This window comes from Aspergillus pseudonomiae, assembly GCF_009193645.1.
Source record: "Aspergillus pseudonomiae strain CBS 119388 unplaced genomic scaffold BDV37scaffold_79, whole genome shotgun sequence".
In the NCBI taxonomy this organism is placed as follows: domain Eukaryota; kingdom Fungi; phylum Ascomycota; class Eurotiomycetes; order Eurotiales; family Aspergillaceae; genus Aspergillus; species Aspergillus pseudonomiae.
In genome coordinates, this window is record NW_022476071.1 from 91,120 (window position 1) to 114,187 (window position 23,068).

At 47.6% G+C, this 23,068-nt stretch overlaps 7 protein-coding genes across 7 annotated transcripts; 2 read left to right on the top strand and 5 right to left on the bottom strand.

The window, feature by feature from the left end:
- Positions 1-160: 160 nt before the first annotated feature.
- BDV37DRAFT_286657 (U4/U6-U5 snRNP complex subunit PRP6) lies at positions 161-3,098 on the bottom strand (the record flags this gene model as incomplete). The annotated part of the gene is made up of 2 exons (XM_032087959.1): positions 161-2,626; positions 2,712-3,098. The coding sequence occupies 2 exons, from the start codon at positions 3,096-3,098 to the stop codon at positions 161-163; spliced, it is 2,853 nt and encodes a 950-aa protein (XP_031937731.1).
- Positions 3,099-4,333: 1,235 nt separating this feature from the next.
- BDV37DRAFT_286658 (GTPase-activating protein GYP1) lies at positions 4,334-5,975 on the bottom strand (the record flags this gene model as incomplete). The annotated part of the gene is made up of 4 exons (XM_032087960.1): positions 4,334-4,495; positions 4,553-4,645; positions 4,699-5,582; positions 5,633-5,975. 4 exons carry the CDS (start codon positions 5,973-5,975, stop codon positions 4,334-4,336), a joined length of 1,482 nt encoding a protein of 493 aa, XP_031937732.1.
- Positions 5,976-7,080: 1,105 nt separating this feature from the next.
- On the top strand, positions 7,081-11,362 carry BDV37DRAFT_257828 (heterogeneous nuclear ribonucleoprotein HRP1). Its single transcript, XM_032082985.1, has 6 exons — positions 7,081-7,413; positions 7,473-7,760; positions 9,098-9,138; positions 9,206-9,369; positions 9,433-10,432; positions 10,510-11,362. Exons 1-6 carry the CDS (start codon positions 7,370-7,372, stop codon positions 10,644-10,646), a joined length of 1,674 nt encoding a protein of 557 aa, XP_031937733.1. The 5' UTR covers positions 7,081-7,369; the 3' UTR covers positions 10,647-11,362.
- Positions 10,935-14,149, bottom strand: BDV37DRAFT_204085 (transient receptor potential ion channel family protein). The gene is made up of 3 exons (XM_032079893.1): positions 13,637-14,149; positions 12,029-13,573; positions 10,935-11,970 (listed from the first exon to the last, which is right to left on the bottom strand). The coding sequence occupies exons 1-3, from the start codon at positions 13,941-13,943 to the stop codon at positions 11,651-11,653; spliced, it is 2,172 nt and encodes a 723-aa protein (XP_031937734.1). The 5' UTR covers positions 13,944-14,149; the 3' UTR covers positions 10,935-11,650.
- Positions 14,150-17,025: 2,876 nt separating this feature from the next.
- Positions 17,026-18,607, bottom strand: BDV37DRAFT_204167 (telomere length and silencing 1 family protein). Its single transcript, XM_032079894.1, has 3 exons — positions 18,069-18,607; positions 17,623-18,002; positions 17,026-17,547 (listed from the first exon to the last, which is right to left on the bottom strand). The coding sequence occupies exons 1-3, from the start codon at positions 18,455-18,457 to the stop codon at positions 17,303-17,305; spliced, it is 1,014 nt and encodes a 337-aa protein (XP_031937735.1). The 5' UTR covers positions 18,458-18,607; the 3' UTR covers positions 17,026-17,302.
- A 99-nt stretch (positions 18,608-18,706) lies between these two features.
- BDV37DRAFT_257838 (actin family protein) lies at positions 18,707-20,777 on the top strand. The gene is made up of 3 exons (XM_032082986.1): positions 18,707-18,902; positions 19,017-19,515; positions 19,587-20,777. The coding sequence occupies exons 1-3, from the start codon at positions 18,860-18,862 to the stop codon at positions 20,461-20,463; spliced, it is 1,419 nt and encodes a 472-aa protein (XP_031937736.1). The 5' UTR covers positions 18,707-18,859; the 3' UTR covers positions 20,464-20,777.
- Positions 20,778-20,986: 209 nt separating this feature from the next.
- On the bottom strand, positions 20,987-22,983 carry BDV37DRAFT_286663 (uncharacterized protein; the record flags this gene model as incomplete). Its single annotated transcript, XM_032087961.1, has 3 exons — positions 20,987-21,988; positions 22,041-22,626; positions 22,700-22,983. The coding sequence occupies 3 exons, from the start codon at positions 22,981-22,983 to the stop codon at positions 20,987-20,989; spliced, it is 1,872 nt and encodes a 623-aa protein (XP_031937737.1).
- Between the last annotated feature and the right edge of the window lie 85 nt (positions 22,984-23,068).

Here is a 23,068-nt window from a genome sequence, read left to right on the forward strand (position 1 = left end):
ACCAATCTTCACTATCAGAACCCATTTACCTATATTCTTACTCCTTTCTAAGGCTCACTAGTACAATCTCTTGTTTCCCTCTCCAACTCCAAAATATTACAACCTTTCAGAATATAGCTTACAAGCCAATGTGGAATAATTATGCGAGCGTATTGATTACCTACAAAAGTCGCTCGGCGACCGACTTCAAAATTTCTTCAGTCGACTTGTGCGCGTTGGTAGGATCTTTCGCCACAGATTGCCAGACCTCGCCATGCTTGGGCTCCGTAGAGACGCACTTCGATACCACATCTGCCCGCTTCTCCTCTGTTCCATGCTGCAATAGGAACTTGTAATACCAAGCCCAGCCGTCCCCTAAATCGCTGTCGGACACAATAGCCTTTTCAAACCACGTCATGGCTTTCTCTAGTCGACGCTCTCCCCAGAAAATCCGCGCCACTGTAATGAATAATATCGGGTCATTATCAACCTTCTTGATAGCCTCCAAACTGCGAGCCTTCCGTTGTGCTCGCGGTTCAAGATGCCAGATGCTCTCGCTCCATAACAATCCAGATGTTGGCACTTCCTGCAATGCCCTTGCCATCAAGATCTTGGCTTGGGCCATATTGTTTGCACGCCGTTCAACTCGAACGCTCTCTGTCCATAATTCAGCGCTCTTAGGAACAGCAAGCCGAGCTCTATCAAGAACAGAGCGGGCCTTGACGACAGCACCAGCCTTTTCTTCCAGTCTTGAGGCCAGTAGCCACAATGGAACCGATCTAGAGCACGCACGAGTACCTGTTCCATACGCCTCTCGGGCTTGCGGGTACTTATTCTGGGATTCATAGATTTGACCCTTCATCATCCAGAGTTTGTCAGCCTTCGGGTATAGTTGAAGGCCCTGGTTTACTAAATCTAGCGCCTCATCTGCATTGCCCAGTTGTCGCTCAAAGGCGACACTTTTCACCCAAACCCGATCTGTTCCGGCTTCCCGACGAGCAGTCGCAAGGAGCTCTCTAGCCTGATCTGTTTGCTGGGCGTCGGCCTCGAGCTTAACAGCAGCAAGCCAAATATCCTCGTTATTGGGATTCTGGTTAAAGGCACGACCCAGCACTCGTCTGGCCTCGTCAATTTCTCCAGTTTGCCATTTCTCTTTGGCAAGGAGCAACCATAGCTCTTCACTCTGTGGGCAAGCTTCCACAGCCTTCTCGAGCACTTGCCATAACGCTTCTTTCGTACCATGATTACGCTCAAGGTCTGCCGCTGCAAGCCAAATAGACCTGCGGTTGACAAACACACGCAAAGCATAGGCATAGATGGCTCTGGCAGTCTCGTACTTGCCCCTGGCAATACTGGCTTTTGCATCATCCATCCAGATATCTTTCCTATCATCGTCTTCATCCAGACCCCATCCTAAAGTCTCGCGGATAATCGCCCCGCAAGTGAGAATCGCTCCCTCCTCTTCACAGTTCTCGGCTTCTGCTATCCATTCCTCCCTCTTAAGCATAGCATTCTCTCTGGCGAGGGACTGTACAGCTCTCTTCATCACATTCACCTTATTGAAAGTTCCCATTTGCTCCTGCAGTCGTGAAGCAGCAATCCATATCTCATAGCTCGTAGGGACAGCTTTCCTAGCAGCGTTTAAGACCTTCTGGGCGTTCTCGGGTGTTTCGAGACGGGCAAGGGCCAGCCATAGCTCCACAGATAGCGGTATCATTTCAACCGCCTTTGCGAGAAGGAGGCGTGCATCTACAGGGTCTTCTTCCAAGTTGACAGCTTCTTTCCAAATGACAACTGACTGAGGAATGTGGAGAATGGCCTGTCTCAGAACATTTTTCTTTGCACGAGGCTCAGATTCCAACCTCATCGCTTCAATCCAGAGTCTTGTGGAGCGATCATTGTTCTGGATGGCATTTGCAGCAATTACCTTCGCATTGTGACCTTCATTGAGCCGAATATTCTCAAGCCATGCATCTTCACTCTTCGGACACAGCTCACATCCCTTGGCGATGCAGTTTCTAGCAGCCACAATTCTACCAGCAAGTTCCTCCAGACGAGCAAGCGCAATCCACCCAGGCGCGTGCTTCGGATTAGTCCTCGTCACAGACTCTAGCAAAACGCGAACTCGTTTGATATCGCCTATCTCCACTTCGCCAGCTTTCAGCTCAGACTGCGTGAGACTCGTGAGATAACCTTTTGGGTCAATGCTAGTGGCACTTCCAGAAGCCGAATCCCCGGATGAACTTATAGCTGCTTGGTCAAGCTTGACTTTAAGGGCCTTATCACGAGCAGCACTGATATCCGCAAAATTTGTTATTGTCCCGTCCACCCCTTCCTCCCGAGTGTCGGTATGGGCGCCGTCATCTGTAACAGTTGTCTCGAATTGGGTGGAGTCTCTTGCACTGGCAAGAACACTATCTGGTACTGCGTAAAATCGTTGCCGGAGGTTCTGTTTGGCTCGTCTATTCTTTCCTGTAAGATCTCCAACTTCAGGAAGGTTGGCCCAATCGTCTTCGGAGACGGAAGCTAATGAGCGTTTTAAATCGGCGAATTGTTGTTGAATTTTCGGGTTTTTCCGTTCGTAGTCTTCTCGTTCTTGACGTTCCCGGATTTCCCTATAATTGGCGAAAGGAATCAAGTCGGTTTTCTATCCAGACAACCGGGAGTGAACCCGATGAACAAATCGCAGCATCAAATAGGTGAATGGGAAGAGTGAGGGGAAGGGAGGGTACCAACCTTCTTGCCTTCCGGCGCTTGTCCATCCTCTCATCTACTTCTCTGTATATGCGATCTGCTTCGTCATCTTCTTGATCGAACTGTCCGTATGCGAAAAGCCCAACTTCATTGTCCGGATCCTGAAAACGCTCATCGTCCTCCTCTTCCTCAGCCTTATCTTCTTTGCCACCTTTCTCACGTCCCGCACCATATGCAGTCGGAGGGGCTGCACCAAGCAGTTGCGCTCTCTTTGCGAGCGCTGCTTGAATCTGCTCTGGCGTGGGACCTTCACGCGCAGGCCCCAGGTCCGAACGAGTAGTGAAGCCAGTTGCACCTCTACCTAGGCCTGCAACATAGTTTTCGGGGGCCGGCTGGCTCAAAAAGTCCTTCCGCCCGGAGGCCATCTTGACCGGAGATACGGAGCAAGACTGAGCGACTTTTTAAGTAAGCTTAAGTGTACCAAAATTCCGAGGTAGCAGGAAGTTATTTCATGCTTTGAAGAGGCAATGGGCGCAAGAACATTATCCCGCTCCCGTATATCTTATCAGAGTCATCCAGCCAAAAGTAGTTTAGACCCTATACCCTCTTACCCTTCATTACCCAGTGCTCCATATACGAGCCCTAAGAGCTGCTACTACTCGTACTCCGTCCTACTACTCTGTGAATTCTCGAATACTAGTGGAATTCACACAGTAGGCCATGCACTATGTTCCTAGAAAGTTCCATGTTCACTCTTCGGATAGGTCGACATTTATATTAGCCATGTTCCATACACCTAGGACGTCGTATGTCTAAACAGTGCTTCCTTTGCGCGCCTAATTGCTTAGCTGCACTGAGAAAATTCCATACGTCAACGTTTCGCCCTGTAAGCAGCCCTGCAGACTGACCACCGCATCGCCCACTCTGTCGCACCACGGCTTTTGCCCATCACAAAGCCTGTCGGTAGGCTATAGAGTAGACGCCTTCAATTTGCGAGTATGAGGCAGGGTAGATCACCTGCTGATGGCACGCATGATAATCCTCAAGTAGCCTCCCCTCTCCCAGTCAATCCCAGTGTTGTTCCATCTTGTTCCCAGACCTACATGGTTGGTAATCAGAGCTAGCCCACCGAAGAATTGGTTGTGAAAGAGAAGAGCTAAACGAACCCACCATAGCCTTTCCAGGATCCCTAGGTGGTAGATCTAGTAGAGACTAATGGCAGGGCAGGATATAGGCATGTCTAGGCTGGGCCCTCTGCAGATCAGGAGATGAACACAATGAACGTGCGCGACACGGGGAAGGTGATAAAGCGGACCTAGTCGACAAGACCACCGATCTTGATGAAAGGAGAAAAGGGCTTCCTTTCCTTCCTTTTCCCTTGTTTTTCTCTCGTCTCCTTCCTCCTCTTTTGCACGCGCGCATACAGAAGATTGAGATGCGTGAGGAAGCCGGAAGCAGTAGATGTCGACAGACTTTTACGGGCTTAGCAGAGGAACGTACGAGCATCTGCCACGGGGCCGCTTTTAGAAGTTGTCGTGGGTTTTCCACTACAAGGGCTTTCCTGTTTACTTTGCATTTATGTCCAAGGGGAAAGAACCTGGACCGGCTTGCTTTGCCACAAGCTAGGGGCTTGGAGCATGCTTATTAGAACTCGACTTCGTCATTGCAATCCATTATCGGGGGATGGGTCACCAGTGGAACGAAGATGGGCCCGAGAGTCTTGAAACAGGCTTTGCCAAATGAAAGCTTCGCTCAACAGGAGTTCAATATCTTGTTCGGTCCAGTCTTTGGTTGGGAGGGCTTGCAAAAACATCATGACTTCCTATTCTCATTCAGCACTACCTTCCTTATCATGCCTTTTCTCAGTCAACGCGCTTACCTGGAAATCCATCTTCACCAACTGGTCCGACCATTTGACTAGAAAGGCCGCGCACACGTAAATGTGAAATCTTGAAAAGCCCTGCTCCTCGGCCTTGAATACAAGATTAGCACGCTTCACCTAAATGCAAAATTAGGGTAACGAACCATGTACGTGTCCCACATGCGTATGGTGTTCTGGACGCTCATTTCGCGCATGAGCAAGCAGTTCATCCATCGGAAACTAAATTGCATAAATTCAACACCTTCTTTCTCCAAATGTTTGGCGAGGGTAGCATCAATGCGCATGGTTAAGTCGCGTAACGCTCTAACTTGCCGGTGTATACCAGGCTGGGCATATATATAATTATCCTGAATGCCGTCAAGGAGCTTCGTAAGACACCAGAATGTATCCGCTTCGACGGCATCCAAAACACTCTTGGGCAATTGACCCGGGTCCATCCCTTCTTCTACATTAAGGTCCGTAACGTAGACACCTAGGAAAACTTGCCAAAATGGAGTAGCGAGATCATTGATCCCTTGCACATAGCCGCTGGCTGGGTGTCGGATGGCCCAAACATAAAGAATCCTTTCTAGGGAGCGTTGGGTAGCCTCATAGCCGTAGAGCTGAATATGTGGGCAAGTGCGAGGGACATCTATGCTGATTTGATGCCATATTGCCTCGTCCAGCCCTCTGCCGCGCCCTGTTGTCGAAGCAGGAGGTTTTCCGGCAACTGCGGCGTTGCCGCGCTCGAAAGCCTGGCGAACGCCATCTAAATACTCCTTACGCTTCCTTTCGAGGGTCGAAATACGTCGTTCACAATTTGTTGGGAGGTAGCCCAGGAGAAGTTGCCAGGTCATCGCCCGTACCTCATCGGGGACTCCTGACCAGGCCAAGTTTCTTAGTTCTGCTAAGGGAACCGTGCTTGTTTGCAAAAGGCGTTTGAACTTGTTGATTCTCGAAATGCGGCTCGAGTATTGGTCCATTTCTTTCGGAGTTGCACTCTTGGGGGGCGGAGCATGGTTGATAAGATTCAAAGCGTTTGCAGGATCTAGTGAGGATTAGTCTGCAAACTTCGGTAGCTTAAATCGCATCCGTTACCTCTTAGAACGTCTTTATACTGAGGCCGAAGTATCTTCTCTTCCCCCTTTTTAGCTGTTGGGTACATAGGAACACCTCGTTCCTCCGCAATATCCGAGCTGTTGGCACGTTGTCTACTGTTCCCTAGACCAACACTAAGGGCCGAGGCACTGCCTCCAATTCGACCGCCTGGGTCAGCACCCCTGGATGGAAGAGGGTCGACATTCTGTTTCTGCTTCTTCCGCATGCTCGTAATGCTAGGAAGTCCAAACTCATCCTCATCATCATCATAGACAATGTCCTCCTCCTCTTCCTCCTCGTCTTCCATTTGATCGCGACCCCATGAATCGACTCCTTGGTTCATAATACCGGTGTACGACCTACGAGAAGAGGCAGACCATGATGCAGGCTGATGGGAGGATGGCGAGAATTTTTGAGGATTGGTAGACGCTGATCGGGGCGGTGTCCGCGGGCGCGCATGCTGTTGCGATATACCTCTGCTAGACGCACTAAGTTATTCAATGTATCTTGAGGAGCTGCTAAGAATTATGACACATGGGCGAACGAAATCTTACTTCAAAATATTTGCATGGGAATATGAAGAGCCAACAACGGTACTTTGATCATTGGGTTTGGGGAGCCTGTGGTTCTGGGAAACTGGTCTTCCCTTCCAGAAGGGTGAGCCCGTTCTCCTTCGCAAAGGTGATTAGCAAGAAATGGGGAACAGAAGAAAGACACAGTAAAGTGCGTAGCTAATTAGACTTATCGCACCAGTAGGGTTGCACATACTCAGAACGGTCTAATAAGTTGAAAGCGGGGAGCTATATCAGCTGCTAGAACGAGGTGAAACATGGGACTATGAGGTACGAACCAACCTGGACCATCTCCTATACCAAAGACAAGTAGTTCGGATTAGCTCTTTGTCGCATTGGTTTGAGGAGTATTTCTAGATACACTTACCTGCGGCTGTGACTTTCTAGTAGCCATTGCGTGACGCCACTGGTGTGCGGAGGTTCATTCAGAATTGGGGGAAGGTAAGTAATTGAAGAAGGGGGAGGAAAGAAAGACAGAGGTTAGTTGCGGGGTGCTTTACGGCACCATGATGCTGCTGTAAGTAGTAGACTAGTCGAGCCAAGATGAATTAACAACTTGTGATGGTACAGAATAGTTAGATATTGTATTGTCAAGGTAATCTATACTATATATAATAGTTTCCTTCTCTTCTTAAGTTAAGAAAAATGATTGTTGGTGAAGAATTGAACAAAAATTGAGCCAAGTGATATGATAAGTTGCCCAGGGCAGGGACCTTCTAGCTATTGGAGACAAGATAGTACTGTGTTCTTGACCTATGTATGTGTACTAGTATGTATGGGGAAGAATATAATACCTAGGCAGGTAAATGGAATGAAATTTATTACGGATCTCAGGTTCGCGCGGTCAGCGGCTAACTTAAACTAACTCCTCTCTGAGTCTTGTTCACTCTCATGCTAACCTCCAAACGTAAACCTCACACCTCTTCCTTTCTTCCACTCTGCTGCCATTCCTCTCTCACCCCTCTTAAACCAAACTTCCCAATTCACTTTATGAGTACTGTCCTCATTTCCGTTGGCTAATTATTTGTGAGAAGGAATCTCGCTTCGTCACCACTGGACTTAGGTTGCTAGATTCTTCGGTCCCTAATTGAACTGGTTCAATCGACTGCATTCTACTGCAGCCACTCGGCCCTTCGCTTACGCTGCTTTTTAGTATTAACTCACCATGACCGAGCCAGAGGATGTTGAAGAAGACCTGTTTGCAGATCTGTATGGCGCTTCACTTTGCCGCAATTTACCTCACAAGAGCCTGTCTAATGTCCTGACAGGTATGATGTGGATGAGACCGCGCACCAACCAACTTCAGCCGTTGATGCCCCAGTTACCTCGGAGCCTATAGCTTCGGTCCTCCCGACTCAGTCGGCCGGTCTTCCTGCAACACATGCCTCCGACGCCTCTCATATTGAAACGGAAGACATTCGCGGTGTACACCAACAGCTCCTACAGGATGGAGCTCACCAACATGGCACAGGCAATTTAGATTCTGGATTCACCAATACTATCACCCCTATTTCGGGGGAAACAGAGCATCACGGAACCGGGATCAAAGAAGATGGGTAAGTAATAGCTTCTTTTGCTAGGGATGTTTTGAAGTTTTTATACGCTTGCTGGGATTGGAATGCACACCCAAATTGGCTTGGTCATCCTACTTCCTCTTTGGTTTTTTAATGGCCATTTGGAACCGATGATATTGGAAGGCTCACAATGCCCTTTTCTTCTTATTTATCACTTTACCGTTCTGTATAAGGATGAGCTCCAGTGAGCTGGTGAAGGCGATGGTGGCTGTGCTGATATCGCGAGTTCGTGGGAAGGCTTCTATACATGTGGCTGCTTGGTACACTGGAGAAAGTGATGAAATTCTTCGACCTGCATCCAGGTCTTTCTCCAATGGAAACCCAAACATACTTGCTATAGAAAACAAGGTTATGGCCAATCTTCGATAGAGAGTCTTTAGACCCTCGTCAGCCTTGGCTGTGGAGAGCAATCTGGTGGGGACAAATTCTACCTCTGGCGTCTTGAGGGACAAAATGGGAGTACATATCAACGGCACAACGTCGATGTGACAATTGCGGAAAGGCAAACTTCGAACTCCTGTCTCTACGAGCCATTGTCGCGAGCGACTATAGTACAGCCGATGCTATATAGCTTCTTGTCGAGATATCTTGATAGTGCAGAGGAACAGAACAAGAGTAGGTGCCTTGGCTTTGTGGTTGCGAACAGTTTACCTAGCTTCGGACTATTAGACAGGCAGAGATTCCTTGGTCAAAGAAAGAAGAAGAGAGAAAGAGAAACAATTGACTTATTCCGCCTGAGATGCTTCAACTTATGGTCTTTGCTATCACCACCGCATACCTCCCGGACCCGAGGGATTGTCTTACGTTTGACCTTCAGTCCACTGGATCGTTTAGTAAACCAGTGGATTATTGACTAGAGGTTGATTGTCACCATGAGCCTTCCAGCCAGTCGCAGCTCCGTCAGTGTATGTGCATGTCACTGACGAACCATCCTGAAGCGACTATGAAAAAAAAGAGAGAAAGAAAGCAAGAAAAAAGAAAAAAAAAAAAAAAAAAACAAAACAAAACCTCCCCTACGCATTGCTTGCCGTGGTTTCACCCGCTTCTCAAGTCAAATTAGTGCCTGTCAATATGGTATCGATTCTCAGTTCATAAGCTTTTACATCGCAATAGTCGTCCGTCAACCATGCTGTCCTTGTTCTCAGAGGACACAGCGTCAGCCTGCCACAGCCAAGATTGAAGCCTTGCTTACCTTTTCTTCTTGTTTATTTCTTTGTTGCTCCTCTCTCATTTCCTATGTCTATTTTATTTATCTATCTTTTTTTACCGTTAGTAACCGAGACTGAGGCACGCATACTAATATTACCTGCGTTTAATAGGAAGATGTTTATTGGCGGTCTCAACTGGGAAACAACTGACCGTATGTACCTCCAAGATCCGTTGGTAGTCATCCAGCACAATTGTCAGCAATCTAACTTGGCGATTAGAATCCCTAAAGGACTACTTCTCTCAGTTCGGAGAGGTACAGGAATGCACTGTGATGCGAGACAGTGCTACAGGTCGCTCTAGGGGCTTTGGTTTCTTAACTTTTAGAGACCCTAAGACCGTCAATACTGTCATGGTCAAGGAGCATTACTTGGATGGAAAAATCGTGAGTCATGCATTTCATATCCTCAAATTCTTGAACAAAAGCACAAGCTTACATGGCTCGAAGATCGATCCGAAGCGTGCAATCCCTCGTGACGAACAAGAAAAGACAAGCAAAATCTTCGTTGGTGGTGTTAGCCAAGAAGCTAATGAACAAGACTTCAAACAATTTTTCATGCAATTTGGTCGTGTGATCGATGCTACTTTGATGATCGACAAGGACACTGGTCGGCCTCGCGGATTTGGATTTGTGACATTTGACAGCGAGGCTGCTGTTGAAGCAGCACTCTCGCGTCCTTTAGAGATACTCGGTAAGCCTATTGAGGTTAAGAAAGCTCAACCACGTGGTAATCTGCGGGACGAAGAGGATCGCAGGAACCGCCGTGGCAGAGACGGGTTTCGCGAGGGAAGTCAAATTGGCAGCGATGGTTCTCAGCCACAAGGCTCTCAAGGGCCGGCCGGCATGCCTAGTGGCTTGACTCCACAGATGATGGCGCAGTATTGGCAACGGATGCAGCAATATTTTGCTTTAATGCAGCAACAGATGGCCGTTGCCGCTCAGGGCCAAGGCATGGGCGCAATGGGCATGGGTGGAATGAACCCAGCTATGATGCAACAAATGCAGATGAAGCAGATGCAACAGATGCAAATGGGCAATAATCAACAACAGGGAAGCATGAGTCCTCCACCGCAGAGTCAGACCCCTCAAATGCAGAATATGATGAATCCTGCCATTATGCAGCAGATGCAGCAGATGCAAAACCAAGGTCAAGGAGGACAGATGGGGAATGCTATGAACATAGGGAGCAGTAGTCCTGGAAATGTGAACATGAGTGGAAGTTATTCAGGACCTCGTGGCGGCCCAGGCTACAACGCTCATGAGCAGATTGCCTTTGAACAACAGAAGTATGAACAGCAGCAGGCTCGTCGGGCCTTGGAAAACCGGGCGTTCTCTCCCTATCAACAGGGCGGTCCAACTTCCTGGGAAGGTATGTACGATGAAGTGCCCCAGCCCAACATCCCCACGGGACCGCAAGCCATGAATCGAGCTGGCAGTATGGGACGTGGTATGTATTTGATAGAATTTTAATCGTCTGCTTGTTAAGGAATCATATGTATTATTCAACTGCTAACTCCGTTTCAGGACCGACACCTCAGCCTCAGAGTGCCGCACCAGCCAACGCTCCAACTGGGCCCAAGAATGCTGGAAAACCTGGAGCAAATTACCGAGGTGGAGGTCGCGGAGGCCATCGTGGCTTTCATCCTTATGCTCGTGGTTGATTTGATGTGTTTCTTCTACTCGGATGTTGCCATTCTGACCTCCCTCTTTGTGTGGTGCTGAATCCATCCGGCAGCAACCTCTCAGTTACCTAATCTTCTTTTCAAAATTTTGCTTTTGTAAGTGGCGGCGGACCATGATACCGTGTGTTGAGCTAAGGATCTCCCCGAAATTGGTGATGTGTCTAATGTACTTATCCAACGATGCTGCTCTTGTGTTCTTCATGAAAATGCTTCCGACTACCTACTTATTCCTTCCCCGGAGAAAAGAAAAGAAGAGAGAGCGAGAGAGCGAAAGAATAGAAAGCAAAATAAGTAAAGTAAAATAATAATGTATGGCCGTCGCTGTCATTGAGTATCGAGAAATGGAGGATTAGTGAACAGCCAGTATGCACTCGGGATTTGAAACACAAATGGAAAAGAATAGCATAGAAGGGGAGACTATGGTTTAAAAACTTATGAAACTTTACAACTTAACTTGTTACCGGAACTACCATAAAGTTCACCTCACTCTAATGCACTACTGGTGTGTTCATCCCACTGTTGGAAGGGGCCGGCTACTCTATACGGATCTCTCCTCAATTTGAGGCTCACCATTAATCCTTCTGTCTGTGTCCTAATATAGGCCCAGCTATTTTACCCCATAAAGGATCACCAAACACCAGCAAGATGATCATATTTAACATAATGCTATTGTTTTAGGCGTGGGCCTTTGTCTTATAAGGGAGACTAATGTGCAATTATTGTTGGCTGTGACAGAATCTGAGGCTGATATGGACACGTATTCAAGTGTATATGCGAAAAATGGGGTGGGAGGGCGAACATGGTACATCAAGTGAAGAAAGGAGTAACATCAAATCCGCTAAATTGATCGAATTGTCTGGCAAGAATAGGCTTCTATACACACAGAGAAAAAGAGGGTAAGAAGTAAGAGAAAATGGGTTAAGATAGAATAAGAAAGGATACAGAAGGCAGTGTATCATGAATTGCTTCCATGATCTAATGGCTCAATAGGCGAAGCCATAACCAGGAGCGGTAGGTTTACGTCCATCTGGGGAACCACGACTATCACGGGTATGCCGGCTTTCTCGGCTGAGACTTCGACCATGTTGACTTTCATGATAGCCAGGAGGGTCCACCAAACGGTCTGTGCTTCCTGTAGGGCTTGATCGTGACTTCGGATCGTAGTGGTCCCGGTAGGGCTCATAAGGGCCGGTGAAGTTAAACTTGCTCATCTCTGTGTACTCTTTCCGGGGTGGATTCTCCATGAGAAGCGACTCCCGCGCATCCAAAGGTGTCAAATCGTCGATATCACGGTTCATTTTTTCTAAGTAGAACGCCGATTGTTAGCATATCAAATGGCCCAAGAAGCTCCTTCAACTTACTGGCTTCTCTTCTCCGTTTCGCATGGGGGTTTTCTCGGACACAGAGGATGATGGCGTTAGCGGCAATGAGGATGGCCAAGATGCCTGTGAGGGCGGATTGTACAACGATAAGGACAATACCCGTCACAGTCTTGGTAGTCTGCGAAAGACCAAGTTCCTCAACAAAGATCAATACGCAAGCAACCGATAATACACGGACAACCTGGATGCTGATATTGATCCACTGGCTCGACTTTGCAACATATGGCCGGTACCATAGCAAAAGCGCCAGCATGAGAGCTTCAACAATGAGTTGACCGGCGGACTGAACTAGGCCATGGCCGTTGCCCGCAGCGATAATTACGCCCTTGACAAACATGTACACGATCGCGGGGACAAAGAGCCACCAGTAATCCTTTTTGTAGTTGTCGTAAAAAAGACTGTACTTTCGCCAGGTCTCTGTATCCTCGTACAAGCCGGAGGCATCACCTTGAGATGCTTTGTATTTACGAGCCATATACCAGATTCGGAGGCCAAAAAAAATCAAGACACCGGTAAATATGACAAGTGTGACAACAGCCAATACTTTCGCGGCCCACGAATCTCCGCCGGTGAGCTGGTAGACGCAATACAAGACCCAAATCCCATAGAGAAGAAGAATCAGGTTAGTAATAGTCCTGGCCAGCAAACCCCAGTAATCTTTGCGAAAATTAGTGAGCTTCGCAGGGAAGGATCCATACAAGGCCCATAATTCAAGGATAACTTTAAGCAGTAAAATGCCCACTGTAATAGCAGCTATAACAATAGCAAATATCAGCAGACATGTCATGAATATGTTCGCTTGAGGAATGGTAAGCTGTTCCGCCCAAGCCTCTATACCAGAGACAACCTTTTTGACTGTATCATCGCTGGCCTCATCGCCAGAGGTCGAATTCGCACTGTACGAAGTTGAGACATCACGTATAGTCAAGTCGGCAGCGCCTACAATCAAATTGAACCCTCGCTTGACCTTAGAACTTGTGTCTGCCGACGAGCCATTTGAGAACTCGAGCGTAGCATTGCGGAGAAAGTCGTAGCTATTCTCAGTGAGGTTTCCGCCGGTCGACTTTCGGAAGTTATCGATAGACTGCTGCATTTGACCCCATGGGATTAGGCCGGTGCTGAAGGCAAAGTTCTTTGTGAAACTGCGATACACTGCTGGGTAGCTGACACTGAGCATACCGTTCGTTGCCATGCTATGGAACCATCCCATGACATCACCAAACCCCGGACTAGATGAGACAGCCCCAGGATGACCGGCAGCACCTATGACAGACAGACCGCTCATTGCCAGAGCGGCACCTGCTACACCGGCGGCTGCATAAGTTACGCTTGGCATTTGTGCCGACTTTCCGTTCGACAACTGCGTTTCAATGCAAGCAACTTTGTGGATATCGTCCTTGGATTTCAGCTCAAGTTTCACTTGTCCATCCAAGTCGGGTATAGCAAAGGCGATCGCAGGAATCTGGCTGGCAAAGGACTCTGGGATTTGTTGCGAACCAGTAGCTTGAAAGGCGCCGGAAGGGACTGCATTGAGGAGAAACAAGTCAGTATTATAGGCAGGAGAGTTTCCGTGCTAATAAAACTTACCAGGACAAAGTTCCTCGACATGATTCTCCGAGCCACAAGGGTCGAATGACTTGCTATATATTTCATTACCGTAGGCGTAAACCGACAGAGATGCGGTAATGTTCTGCTGTTTTGCGTTTGTTCCGGCAACATCAAAGACTACCACTCTAGTGGAACGTGTATAAGTAACGTCCAACTTTTGGACCTGTATTTCTGCGCCCGTCAGACAGGTTGAGATGCCATTTGTGCTAAGCGTGTCCGCTGCGAGAACGTGCACGGAACACAGGCCCAAGGCAATTAAGGTGAGCTCTGATATAGAAACCCGCATTGCGGCAAGAACAATCTTTCCAATACTCAAGTTCAAAGTGCCAACATCAAACGTGTTGTTCAGGCGTCAGTTTCTCAAGTAGGGATTCCCAATCCCGAAGTTCGGTTTGATAGACAATCGAGATGAATATTTGAAGGCGATTAAACTGATTAAAGTTGAGGAAAACTCCAAGTAATCAAGCTGATAGCAACCGGACCGGCCGAGAATCAGAAATGCCACAGGATCAACCTGTGTAGAATAGAAAGAATCGTATATATAACTAGTTTAATGAGAGCAATCACAACGCGAAAATAAAGAGCATCAAAAGACAGGGAGAATGATTGGGGAGAAGGAGGGTTGAGCAAGAAAAGTTGAGAGGCTTCCAAAAGAGAGGCATACACAAGGAAAGCGTTAGGACCACTCAATCCACTCGCTCACTCCGTCTCTTGTAGCTCACCTTTCCTCGGCCTCAAGGAAAACGGCAGGGGAAGGGAAGAGCTGTATGGACTATGAGGAGAGAGAGTAAAGGAAAGAGTGAATCGAAAGAAACAATAGCAGCTCTCGGGTGGTTTCGGGAAAGAAAGGAGTCGCAAGGGAGCGCGTGAAGTGAAAAAGAGGCAAAAACAGACGGCGAGACGCAAGACGCAGCGCAAAATCAGAAACACGACTTGTATGTCAAACGAGTGATGATGGAGAATGAAAGTAGAAGGAGGGGAGGATATGCACATCAATCAGTCGATCAGTGATAGAAGAGAAGCCATCTTCTTCAGGGCGTCTGGCTGGATCGGTACAGTACAAGCATACGCACAGTGCGGGCCAATCTCCCTACCGAAAAGCTGGTACCAGAACTAACTAGTAAAAAGTAGTACCCATTACCTTACCGAGAATGCCTAATAATAATCAACAAGACGGTGTCAAGTGGTTAGCTCTTCGTTGTAGGGTTCGAGACTCCGACACCTTGCCCCTGAGTTGTCTCAAGATTTGTCCCACCACGGCCATTGATTGGCCCAGTGCCCGGCTCAGGAACGGCCCAAGAATGGCGCCGTCTGGAGCCGTTTAGACTCTAGACCTTTTTATGGGACCACTGATATGCTGGCATCGTAGTACTTCCTACCAAGGTAAATAAAGGTAATTTCTTTACGTAGTACCACTACCGTATGTCAAATAGATTCCAACATTTCCAGTGTACTCATCCAGACTTTTCCCTTTTTTTTTTTTTTTTTTTTTTTTCCCTTTCGTATTTGTATGATCCATTTACGGATACTTTTCAATAACTTAGAATTTCACCCTGTTCCATAATTTATGATACACCGCTGTGTATTTGCTGCATATCAGTGGAGTGTTCATTCACAAACATTAAAACAGAACAGCAGAGAGAGAGGGGGGGGAAGAAAAAAGATCAGATCTCCAGATAATTTATATTATAGCCATAGAACTGAATAAGTTGATAGATAGGACTTATAGTAGCCATTAAAAAGATTAGAAGGAAAAAGACAGAAAAAAATCTACTCCATACAGAAACCACGCACACGGCAAACTGGGCTGAATTGCCCCCACTGACCACCCGCCACAGGAGATTGGCTAGGCTACGCCACAGTGAAGGCCCCAAACCGATGTTAATAATACCTGTACTCTTGTCCTCCGTATTAAGTTTTCTTTTTCTTTGTCCTTTCTATCTGGTGTATAAGAGAGTACAAACATAGAGCAAGTGTCTGGAATGCTGCTGCTTCTCTTAATCCTCTTAATCCACACTCTACGACAGAGTCGATGGACATGATCATCTTCATAGATGTAGTTCTCATATTCATTTATTCGTCATTACCATTCCCTTCTCTTTCAGAACTAAATTAGAAGGGGATGCCGAACGGATTGAGTGGGGAAAAGGCTGGAGCCTGGAACACCAAGCAATCAATCTGCGTCGGTCGGCTAGCATGTGGCAGATTAGCTTCTGAGGCACTCCATATGGATGTGTGCTACTACTCAGTAAGCACTGGCTTGTACTGTGTATTGAGCAAACCCCACTACTCACCTAGTTGTATCTCCCTAGGGTGTACGGAGTACGGAGTAATAGACTACTAGTTATAGACAGCTCGTAATGAAATGTACATCGCAGAGCTCAATGGTAGCTTACCAAGATAGTGTATGTACATACATCTACAAGAATACCAAGCCAGGCGAGGCTCTTTGCTCGTATAGAACCTAGGGGATAATTTTCAAATATTCTCACCTAAAACCTAACATACTGTCCTTTGAGTTTATTTTCTGCTCTCAAACCGGTTCCCTATTTCTTTTCTTGCGCTCTTGGACAGTTCTGTCCCCTCGCTGGGGTACCGAGCGTTGCGGTGGTTACCTGCATCCTGCAGCCCTGTGAATCTCACGAGGCTATAAGAACACGGGCCAAAACACTATATCTTACTGTAAATGTTTGTAGTGTCGACTAAATTCGCTACCAGTACTACAAAACTAATGATGAAGGTGGTAGTAGCCGCCATCTATCATTGAATATAGGGATCATAGAAGATCCCACAAGAACAACTCTCCTAGGCACGAACTGTCACTTGCTCGTTGATCTAGAGATAAGAGTCTAGTTTTAGGGTTCAACCCCACCTCTATTAGGTCCAAGAACTTGATAGACAGTTACTGCACATCAACCAAGTGAACTTGGTGTAATGCGGCTGTTTCATCCTCCTGTATGGTATATGTGGATAGGGGGCACCTATGTAGGTATATTAAACTCATTTCACAGTCAATTCAAAGTACTGGCCGAACACCAACTCGCATTGTCCTACTATTGAAACAATGCCAGAAAGTGAGAAACACTATGTAGAAAAACATTATAGCTTATACAGTTCACCTATTCAAGCAAGGTTAATAGCACTATTGTTGCACACGCTGGGTTTTCGATTCAGAGACAGCAGAAATAGTCGTCACCCACTCTGACAACCTTAGCAAGCTTCCTGCACGGGAATAGCTGAATGGAAGGTGGCAACAGTTTTCAAATATTACTGACCCGTCAGGTATCCACTTCACTCAATTTGAAACATGGGACATTATCGTCGATGGGTAACTGAAATGTTTCCGTCCCGACGGTGGCTGTCATGGTAGAAATACCTGAGATACAGAGCAATGGCGGTAATTCAACAACTCCATACACCTATTTGTATATGTGGAATAGAAATACGCCAAACAAAGATAAGAACGGTGATGTCTCTGTTCGAATGAGACACAAGGAGAACCCACCGATTTGATCTCGCCCAGAATATCAATTATGCTGGAATATATCCAGGGTGTAAGCTGGCGCTACAGACGACAAGATGTCGCAATAAGAATGAGGCTACCAAAGATTCAAATGAGTAGGGCAGGGAGGCTGTAATGGACATTCATTTACGTCCTTGCTTCTCTTGCATTTCCCGCATTGCAGCTCTAGCACTCCGGCTGCCTCCCAGCTTGGGACCCCGCGGTGCCTCAGTTTTCGCGGTCTTGGGATTTTTCACTCGCGTCACCCGACGACGTGACTGAATGGCATCAAGGAAGTCTCTTCGGAACTGTTCGGCGACTCTGTCATCAGCAGCTTGGTCGTCTCCTCCTGCCGCTGCTTCATATTCTGGTTCCTCGTATACATCCACTACAAGAAATAGTATTTTCTTTGTTAGAGCTTGGACATGCCTCAAAGTATTATGGGAAGTGTTGAAGGGCTTACGTTTGCTTTCGCGCAGAACTTCTTCGACGAGTCTGTCTCTTTCAATATCTTCACTGGTTCGTCGTTTCTGACGACGCCATAGTCTCTCGTCCTTTCCCACAGGGGCTGCTTTGAAGAGAGAGTCGTCATGTTTGAGATGCTCATATTCATCGTCTCCTGCTAACTTTCTTGTCGCTGCCTCTGTACGTGCGATATTCTGTAGCTTGGTCTCCTGGCCAAGATCGATCTCGTGTAGTTTACCTAAAGACGCTGGTTCACGTTGAGGAGGGTCGGTTGCGGGCCGGGCAGCACCAGTTTCGCCCACCAAAGAACGATCTGGATCATCTGCCGGGAAACTGTGCCGGTGTCGCTTAGCCATTTCGGTCTCTATATAAGCCATCCTTATCTTGTTAGTCTCCATTGCAGACAATACGAGCCATAGAATAGGATATGATGTAAGATCGTACATATGTTTGTCAACATCCACCGTCTGTCCAGTATGTGCTGTAAATCGGTCACACATAGCTTGGATTCTCTGCGCCTCGAGATCTTCTACTGATTCCGTAGATACAGCAGCTCGCTTATCATTGTCTGCCGACTGTCGTGAGGTTGTAGAAAATTCAATGCCACCCTTGCGAAAGCGATGAAGACGCCGCAGACGAACAAGATCAGTAGGGTGCACGGTATCATTGTCTGCTTGGGACTGAGGGGTGGTGGGGTTTGGGTCACGGTCATCCCTTCGATTTTCAATGCGAAAGTCGTCTAGCGTGTCCTCAGGACGACGTCGCAAGAACTTTCTTTTCTTCACCGGTCGGAAGAGAGTCTCCGGAATCGAGGCAGTATCAGTGTCCATCATCGTTGTGATTTGGTGTATGACATCTACCTAGGACATTAGCAGCCAAGTGGATAGAAAAGAGAGTATAAGTATAATATGGGTCCTCCGCTATGGAAATGTACGCATAAGAGAAGCAAATCTGAATCGTTCGTAGTTGTGGGGATACGACCTAGTGGCAGCAGTATGTAGATGATGAAGCACGCCCACCCAGCCCAAGCCTTTTAAGTTTGGTTCCCGCACCGCAAAACACACCCACCCTCTATAAATCACCTCCATCACCACCCACGCTTTTGGCCGCACTGTTCACAGAGCTGCCTCGCTGGCCTTTGTCAGGACTATATTCCCTTCACTAGCTGTAATCTCCGAACCACTGGGTAATTTTTGCTACCGCTCGAATTGCGGTGCTTCTTTTTTGATTCCGCCATGAACCCATCCATTCCACCTTCGACTGCTGAATACGGTGGAGGTATGTCGTCTCTCGAAAATGCGTCGCGCAGTGGAAAGCTTTCCTATGTGCAAAACACAACATAGACTACGTCTTTTCAGAGCAGAGTAGAAACTGACGGCTCATTACGTACAGATGAGGTTTCGGCTATAGTTCTTGATCCTGGGTTTTCGACAACGCGCGCCGGCTTTGCAGGCGAAGACACGCCAAAATCCCTGATTCCAACATACTATGGAAAATACACCTCCAACGGACAAGAAAGGCTGATTTTCAGTGATGACGTCTTTGTTACCCCGCGACCTAGCTTGTCCGTCCATAACCCAATGGGCCGAGATGGAATTGTGGAGGATTGGGACATGGCAGAGAAAGTGTGGGAGTATTCTTTTACATCGCGACTCACAGGTCCTAGGCCGGGAAATCCATTCCAAAATGGTTTGAATGATATTGCCGATGGAGAGCTTCCCACAGAGATGGAGGGGGTGGAAGCTGAGGAGAAGCCTCTCGCAGACAGTCCGCTCTTGATGTCAGAGTGTGGCTGGAACCCTACAAAAGCCCGTGAAAAGACCATCGAGATCGCTATGGAAAAATGGGGAACGCCGGCTTTCTATTTGGCAAGAAACGGCGTTCTGGCAGCGTATGTACCCCCCTTCCCCTTCATCCTAAGCCGTCCGGCATACTGCTGCTCACACTTTAGTCCTCCTTCAGCTTCGCAGCCGGGAAAGCTTCTGCCCTTGTTGTTGATGTCGGTGCTTCCAATATCTCCATAACCCCAGTGCACGATGGAATGATTTTAAAACGTGGGGTTCAGCATTCCCCTCTAGGCGGCGACTACATCTCATCGCAAATCCGCGCTCTGTTTAAGACAAACACACCGCAACCTATTACCATCACCCCTCACTACCTGATTTCCTCAAAAACTGCTGTCGATGCAGGTCAACCCTCGCAGGCAAAGTACAAGACTTTCCCACCTGAAAAGGCACCGGACGGTTCGTACCGCACCCTGCTCGAAGAGCGAACCCTTTCCGAGTTCAAAGAGTGCGTGGTCCAGGTATGGCCTGGACCCAACAAGCTCTCCGCAACGGGCCCGAACGGGGTCTCAAACGAGGAAGTCGCTAAAAGCAATCCTGGACGGCCATTCGAGTTCCCAGACGGTTACAACCAAGTATTCGGTCTTGATCGCTATAGAGTGGTGGAGTCCTTGTTTGATGCAAAAGCTGCGATCCCAGACCCGGAGTCGCCATTCCCGGCTCCAACACAGGCTCAGACTGTGCCTGAGTTGATCAAAAATGCACTCAACGGGGTTGACGTTGACATTCGCCCGCATTTATTAGCTAATGTCGTCGTAACGGGTGCATCCAGTTTACTTCATGGTTTCACCGACCGCCTCAACCAAGAACTTATGCAGGCTTACCCGGGACCGCGAGTCAGGATCTCCGCGCCAGGAAACACGGCCGAGCGAAAATTCGGGTCTTGGATTGGCGGAAGTATCCTTGCTAGCTTGGGGACCTTCCATCAAATGTGGATTTCGAAGAAGGAATACGAAGAACATGGCTCGACTATCGTCGAGAAGCGCTGCAAGTAATATTCTGCTTCTCCCATATTATGCCCGCACGAGATGTGGTTCGCTAGTTGTACTTTTGTGGTTTGGTGATTTGATTTCTTCTCGTCTCTAATCTGATTTTCATCTTCTTTGTTCTTTCTAGCCGTTCTTGTACTACTTTGATGGGTTGAGAAAAGACTTTTTCCATAGGACTATGATTGGAAAAGCAGCCGAATTTCTCTGTTGTTCTTTATCACATAGCTGTACGGGTATCGCCCAATAATGCAGTGTGCGGTTTGCGTCATTCTACGCTCTAACAGTCATTGGCCGCAAGACATCTGAAGCTGACTGCTCATTAATATCAAGTATATACTAAATTTGCCAATGAAAGAAAGAAAGAAAGAAAGAAAGAAAGAAAGTATCTCATCCCTTTCAGAACGAACAGCATGTTATAGATTGGTCACTTTGACAGTGCATTTCCTTTTAAGCCGTGCTCAGTTCCTCCGGTGGTTAGCATGAGAGGCCAGCTTCTGCAATGACAGGTATTCGCATTCATGCCGTTTACCTATGGGGATGGTACAGAAGGTAGAGCCGTTACGGTTGACTGCGTGTCTGTCTTTGTTATATCGTTATCGCGATGATTGCTGACGCAACATCCTTCCTCCCCCGACAGTGTCATATGGACGGAAACAACGTGGATTCTAGGTGCAACATCACGTCTTGGGTTTAGTAAATATGTATTCTGTGATGGATATTCCTGTAACCAGGACATTGATCTCTCCAAGTCACTGTCAAAAAGCTTTGTTTGAAGTTCTGTGGATGTATCATGTGTTGCTGGTGTCGCACGAAACTTGCTGCAAGGCTCATCCTTCCTTCTCTGCGGAGAATGACGGACGGCGCTCTCTTTCTGAATTGTGCCTTCCCAAGCGTCAATCACCCTATCTGACTTGAAATGATGCAAGAACTGGGTTAACATAGTTTCTCGTTTCGCTGATGCTTGGGCAGTATAAGGCCGGCTTGGCGGCGGTACAGGTGGTGGCCCTACTATATCTTGCTGCTCGTACTGCTGGCCTTTCTTCAGTCTCCAGAAGCCCTTTAACTGTTCCAGGGAAATGCTCCGAGACCTCAAGCCCTTACAAGGAGCTGTAGCGGGTCGTGATTGTTTTAATCCAGTATTTTCACCTTCAAACTTCTTACTGGTAGGTATAGCCCTTGAGAATCTCCTACTCAAGTTCCTTTGAATTCTCGGCACGAGCGTGGCTGGACTAGAGCCATCAGCGACAACATTCACACATTCCGCTCCACCTGGAATAGTGGTATGCTCTCGAAGATTCGGGGCACTCTTTCGCGTGACCCTGCGGCGTTCAACCTGCTTAGATATAGGTGCCTCGGGCCGGGCGTTTACTACATCTGGTAAAAATGGATCACTGGGCAATGGCTTTTCTAAGCTCGAGAGTTCTGGGAGCATGGTGGATTCATGCTTCTCGAATAATCGTTCTCTGATTGGCCTGTCTCGAGGCAGTGCAGTCGCAATCCGTACCAAGGACGCCTGCTCTTTGTCAGGAATCTAACTCAGCTATGAGAAGGGGAGGTGGAAGAATGGTCAGCCTTGTACTTACCGCCTCTTTTCTGCTCGCTACGCCTACACGCCTTTGCAATTCGGTGATCGCCAGGCAGAGCTGGGACAATGCGGATTGGAGTGCAAACCCTTTACGGCGGAGTTTCGAGAAGGCTACATTCCAACCCTCCGTATTTGCTAGCATGGCTTTGTGAGTGGCGAACAAGTTACTAGGCAGTGGTCCATGCTCTTCTGCAGACTGTTTCAAATATCGCCACAAAACCCCAATCGCTTCCTTTCCCTTCTGCATATCTTTCAGTGCGTCTTCAATGGCGGTAGTGAATCGTTCGATGGCATGTTCGATTTTTTGATTATAGCCAATCATGGTTAGGCGGAAGTTGCGGTCTTGTAACATCCCATCAAAAGCCTCTAGGTTCTGAAGGGGAAGATTAAGGTATTGAATTCGTGTGCGCACATCAACCTGAATTAGAAGGAAGTCTTCTGTAGTTCTTCCAAGAAATCCATCTAGCTCATCTACATGACTTTGAAGGATCCTCAAAACTTCAAAGTCTGATTTAGCGAGCCTCTTAACTAGAAGGTGAATGCCGAAGGACATTTGAGCGACAAGCTTCCAAAACGGATGATACCTAATATCGGTCAGTTTGTACGTTTATCAGAAAACAAGGGGTTGTGCTTTATGAAGGCATGTTGATTTCTTACCTTTCTCCGAGCCCTTGGCGCCATTTCCGTCCGCACAGTCGTTGATATTCGATGCTCTCTAGCAGGTCTCTACGCCGGGATTGTGCATCAAGCCCAACCAACCGTTCACTTTTAGTGCCTTCGTAGGCTTCAACAATTGATTCCTCGAAAGGTCCTTGTAGTTGGGGAATTGGATGGATCGGTGCTCGACTAATGTCTTTGCTATAGTCTGACTTATGTTTTGCCCTTATATCTGCATCGGTGGCGGTAGTCCGTTGCTGTTGAGATTTGGAAATGAGAGCCATGAATGCTAAGGTAGCCTCCAGCAGAGACTCCACGGGCACGATTAGCCGCCAAGCTCTTTATTCTTTCCGGTCGTATTCTGGCGTG

Bases quoted from the DNA above. Each gene is read 5' to 3' on its own strand.
- BDV37DRAFT_204085 (XM_032079893.1), bottom strand. From the start codon at position 13,943: ATGCGGGTTTCTATATCAGAGCTCACCTTAATTGCCTTGGGCCTGTGT. The intron at 13,574-13,636 runs GTAAGTTTTATT...TCCTCAATGCAG, and splicing joins TGTCGAGGAACTTTGTCCTG to TCCCTTCCGGCGCCTTTCAA. The intron at 11,971-12,028 runs GTAAGTTGAAGG...CGTTCTACTTAG, and splicing joins GAAACGGAGAAGAGAAGCCA to AAAAAATGAACCGTGATATC.
- BDV37DRAFT_204167 (XM_032079894.1), bottom strand. From the start codon at position 18,457: ATGATGGACACTGATACTGCCTCGATTCCGGAGACTCTCTTCCGACCG. The intron at 18,003-18,068 runs GTACGATCTTAC...TAACAAGATAAG, and splicing joins GTGGATGTTGACAAACATAT to GATGGCTTATATAGAGACCG. The intron at 17,548-17,622 runs GTAAGCCCTTCA...TATTTCTTGTAG, and splicing joins AGTTCTGCGCGAAAGCAAAC to TGGATGTATACGAGGAACCA.
- BDV37DRAFT_257838 (XM_032082986.1), top strand. From the start codon at position 18,860: ATGAACCCATCCATTCCACCTTCGACTGCTGAATACGGTGGAG. The intron at 18,903-19,016 runs GTATGTCGTCTC...CATTACGTACAG, and splicing joins GACTGCTGAATACGGTGGAG to ATGAGGTTTCGGCTATAGTT. The intron at 19,516-19,586 runs GTATGTACCCCC...GTCCTCCTTCAG, and splicing joins AGAAACGGCGTTCTGGCAGC to CTTCGCAGCCGGGAAAGCTT.
- BDV37DRAFT_257828 (XM_032082985.1), top strand. From the start codon at position 7,370: ATGACCGAGCCAGAGGATGTTGAAGAAGACCTGTTTGCAGATCT. The intron at 7,414-7,472 runs GTATGGCGCTTC...ATGTCCTGACAG, and splicing joins GAAGACCTGTTTGCAGATCT to GTATGATGTGGATGAGACCG. The intron at 9,139-9,205 runs GTATGTACCTCC...CTTGGCGATTAG, and splicing joins CAACTGGGAAACAACTGACC to AATCCCTAAAGGACTACTTC.